This window comes from Arabidopsis lyrata, assembly GCF_000004255.2.
Source record: "Arabidopsis lyrata subsp. lyrata unplaced genomic scaffold ARALYscaffold_6, whole genome shotgun sequence".
Taxonomy (NCBI): Eukaryota; Viridiplantae; Streptophyta; class Magnoliopsida; order Brassicales; family Brassicaceae; genus Arabidopsis; species Arabidopsis lyrata.
The window spans coordinates 8,071,764-8,076,101 of NW_003302550.1; the positions used below are offsets into that span (position 1 = coordinate 8,071,764).

The 4,338-nt window shown below is 26.8% G+C and overlaps 1 protein-coding gene across 1 annotated transcript; it reads right to left on the bottom strand.

Moving 5' to 3' along the window:
- Window positions 1-3,371: 3,371 nt before the first annotated feature.
- Window positions 3,372-3,994, bottom strand: LOC9307936 (putative defensin-like protein 48). Its single transcript, XM_002873889.2, has 2 exons — window positions 3,849-3,994; window positions 3,372-3,685 (listed from the first exon to the last, which is right to left on the bottom strand). The coding sequence occupies exons 1-2, from the start codon at window positions 3,931-3,933 to the stop codon at window positions 3,519-3,521; spliced, it is 252 nt and encodes an 83-aa protein (XP_002873935.1). The 5' UTR covers window positions 3,934-3,994; the 3' UTR covers window positions 3,372-3,518.
- Window positions 3,995-4,338: the final 344 nt, after the last annotated feature.

The window sequence follows — 4,338 nt, forward strand, 5'->3', positions numbered from 1 at the left end:
CCTAATTGAAAACCAATGGAAAGTTTAAAGCTAACACTTGATTCGCCACTACAAACAACAAGATCGATCCTCGTGAAGGTTGTAGCAACACAACTTGTTAATTAGTAGTTTTTGCTTCTTCTTATTTTTTTCTTGTCATTTAATTTATAAACAGAAGCTCATTTCCTTCGATTGTATGTATTATTGGGTTGCTATGTTTAGCCCCAACCGGGTGGTCTATACTTTATGAAAATGTGTTTCCACATTAATTGCTTCGAGTGCAACGTCTCTTACATCTTTTTATCTCTGCATTAATACAGTCAAGTGGTGCGAGCATATTACTAGAAAAGCAAATTTTTTAAAACACAATTCTTGGTGGTATAACTATATAATCAATTTAGGCTGTCGTGAAAGAGCCACTTGACTTCCTAAACACCGTCCGCACTATCATGTAACAAATATTTTGAATGACTTTATAAAATAAATAAATGAAACAATAATTTTAATGACTTAAATTGGTAACTTGGTAAATATATAAAAGGGGTTTGGAGTTTAGTGTGATTGAAAAATGAAAATATAAAAACAAAACTTTCTTAAGGTCGAAGGAGAGAGAGAAAATGAAAACTAGGGCAAACAAATGAAGAAATGCACCAACCAACGTCAATATCTATTCAAGCATCGTCAACAAAACCAGTATTCGGATGATCTATTAGCAAAAACCATTAGAAATTTTCCAAACCAATGGTGCATGTACCATTCGTGTCAAATGTTTCTTAATGCAGCTGTAAACAATGATCTTTGATAAGTTTAATAAAAAGTCTCTAGAAGGAAAAAAAAAAACCAACGTCAATATCTATCCTTCCTCTTTTGCAATTTATCTTTAGAATGCCAATCTTATTATATATTCTCTATCACGATGACGAGCTCCTTCGATCTCTAACCTTAATCGCATCGCTAAAGTATATATTCTCCTACTATACACAGTGCCGGTCCGGTAAATTTGGGTGCCCTAAGCAAAATTAAAACCATAAAAAAAAAAAATCTATATATATAATGGGAGAGTTTCTCTCCTCTTAGGGTGTCCACATCATCACCACATTAATATTATAGATCCCACCAACAATTATTTCAAAATATTTAATTTTATGGTTAATACATCTCATTATCAAAGAAATAATCATCAATTAATGCACAATTTTAAATAAAGGTTACTTGAATAAGAATAACATGAGTGTAACATATATACATATAAAACACTTAAAATTAATTTTATGTTAATATATAACTTAAAATGAACATAACCCCTAAATATTTAATTAAGAAATAAAAAATAATTATGAAAATTTTATAAAGATATCAATGTTATTTAAGATGGATAAAAGGATTCTTAATGAAATTTATTATACAATTACAAACAAATAATAACTTATTAAAAATAAAATAAAACATTAAAAACTATCATTTTAAGAATAATAAGGAAACCTCAAATATAATTTAGGATGAACAAAAGAATTGAATTGAAATGGAAAGCTATAAGAGTTTTTTTTTTTTTAATAATAAGAAGATATTCATATTTCATGGAAACATTAACTTAAAGAGATAATAATGAAATAGAAGAAATTCATTTTAAATAATAATATTTTTAGATTAAAAAAATAAATGGTTAAATGTTATAGTAAATGTATGTTTGTATAAGTTTTTAAAGATAAAAGAAATAATTTATATTTAAAATTATATTTCGAGAGAGTAATAGTATAGATTCACATTGACGAAAAAAATAGAAAGATTCAATGTATCTTAATATTAAATTAGAGTAAAATATAAGAATAAAAACAATACAATTATATCTACATTATTTCGAGATAGTAATAGTATAGATTCACATTGATGAAAAAAATAGAAAGATTCATTGTATCTAAATATTAAATTAGAGTAAAATATAGGAATAAAAATAATACAATTATATCTACATTATTGTTTGCTTTCTAAATAAAAATTGAATATGTTTAAATATAGGTAAAAATCTAAATAAGTACTATTGAGAAAGTTATAACAAATATATATCTTTCGTAAAATTACATTACACTGAAGCACGAAAACCATATAACTAATAAACGAAAGATAAACTAAGAAGATGAAAATGAGGAAATAGTTTTGAGTTAAGAATCAATTTAAAGTTTTATTATATGTAAGTGAGCATAGAAGATAATAGAAGAGTAGATGTTGGAAAGCGAACAAATGCATCATAGAAGATGACGAAAAAATGTTTGAAGATCCTGAAGCATCAGATATATGTATGCACATGACTAAACGAAATTCATCGGATATATGTATGCACTATAGATAATTTGGTTTAGTAAACCAGACTATCATATTCAACATCGGGTTAAATCGTCGAACCATGTAAGCATAATAGGATAGATAAGATAAAGACATTTATGATTTGGTCAAAATTTTCCTTTAGGTATTATGGTCTTGCTTCAATAGATAAATTATGCTCTCCAAACCTATTGAAGTGGCATGAATATTACGTTTATATATTTTCATAGATTGATGTTCAAACTTAGCAAATTTACTTTTAGTACGAGGTACGATAGGTCAAAACATCAAGAAAAATATACTTACAAGATTTGTTTATGGAAATAACTCTCTTTTTGATAAAGTCCATTGATAACTACCGAGACCGATTCATCTTATATAACTTTTATTATTACGTGTTTCCTACCAAATATATTTTATAATTTCTATGTTTTGAAATTCAAACGATTATGATTAGTTTTGACATTTTGTATTGTAACCCGTTGAAATTTGGTATCCCGCGCAACGCGCGGGCGAATAAATCTAGTTCTTTTAAATTAGATTTTTATCATTAAAAAGAATATTGTAGTTGTCTCTAAAAGCCAACAATATTTTTAAAAGGCCCTACAAAAATTATTGTATATAAGAAAACTTAACAAATTTTTAGGTAAAAAGGCCCTCAAATTTTGAGGCCTTAATCGGTGGTTTCGGTAGCTTGCCCTCTGCGCCGACCCTGACTATATATATGGCCCGTAATATACTCAATCAATGATTTGAGTGTATCCTTAATACAATACTAGGAAGTGAAAGAAAATTCTAGAAAAGGAGACGCTGTATTAAGTTTGACTAAGAAATTTTTTTATGAAGATCGAAAGTAATACCATGTTGGTTAAAATTTAATTTTTTTAATATACAAAAGTTATAATAGACCGAAAAGTAAATAGACTGTAAACCAATTGAAAAATATAATTAAATGTCTATGCATACATCAAAATTAAATGTTATTTTGTAAGAAAAAAACTCATAGAAATCCCAATATACAAAACAATCCATATGCACTATGCTTTTTCAAAATATTTGATTAAAAACCCACATTAATATAATTTTTTTATTTTATTTCATTGCGGTTATAATAGTCAACACGATAATAATTTGCCTTAGAAGTCCAATGCTAGAAAAGTATAAGTACACCGTTTGAATATATAGCTTGGCCTTAGCATTAGGGACTAATATAGGATTTTTTAGTTATTGCAACAACATCTAATAGGATCTTTGGGAGTTCGGTTTGCACAATCTCCTGTACGGAATCCTTTTTCAGTACAGTCTACAAAGCATTCACGTGATCCATACCCTCCGTCCTCACACAAATGGTAGCAATGATCATATGAGAATTTTTTGATCTCTGCACCTACACAAATTCACAAAATATATAAAATTATATATAACATGTCCAAACAATATTTTGAAGGTTCTGACTTCTGAATACATGTTCGAACATACAAGATCATTTTCAATTCTTAAAATCGAACAATGTTAATTAGCATATAAAAAACGAAAACTTTTAAATATACCTGAGGCCAAAATGATTTCGTTGGACAACAAAACTGCTAAGATGACAATGTGAAAAAAGATCACCAAATTTTTTGCAATACCCATAATTTTTTTCTTTTCTGTACAAAGTTAATGAGAAAAGGATGTTGTTAATTTTTTGGCTCTTAAGAAAGACTCTATATATATATATATATATATATATGTCGTGATCTTGAAAAATCTCAAATTGAATCAATTTATTTAATTTTACTATTAAATTTTTTTCTATTTGTGCTAAGAAATATTATTTTGGTCAAGAAAGTATTGCCACTATTTATGTATATTGAATATATTGTTTGACTCTATTTATTAACTATTTAATGAAAATAAATATTTGGGGATCTATGAAAGTTATCACAAATATGTATAATAGTACATAATAAAAATAGTTAAGAATCTATAAAACATATCAAAGTACTAAACGAATGGTATGATATATATTATTACGAATTAAAGGTTATTTTATTTTGT

Bases quoted from the DNA above. Each gene is read 5' to 3' on its own strand.
- LOC9307936 (XM_002873889.2), bottom strand. From the start codon at position 3,933: ATGGGTATTGCAAAAAATTTGGTGATCTTTTTTCACATTGTCATCTTA. The intron at 3,686-3,848 runs GTATATTTAAAA...GAATTTGTGTAG, and splicing joins CGAAATCATTTTGGCCTCAG to GTGCAGAGATCAAAAAATTC.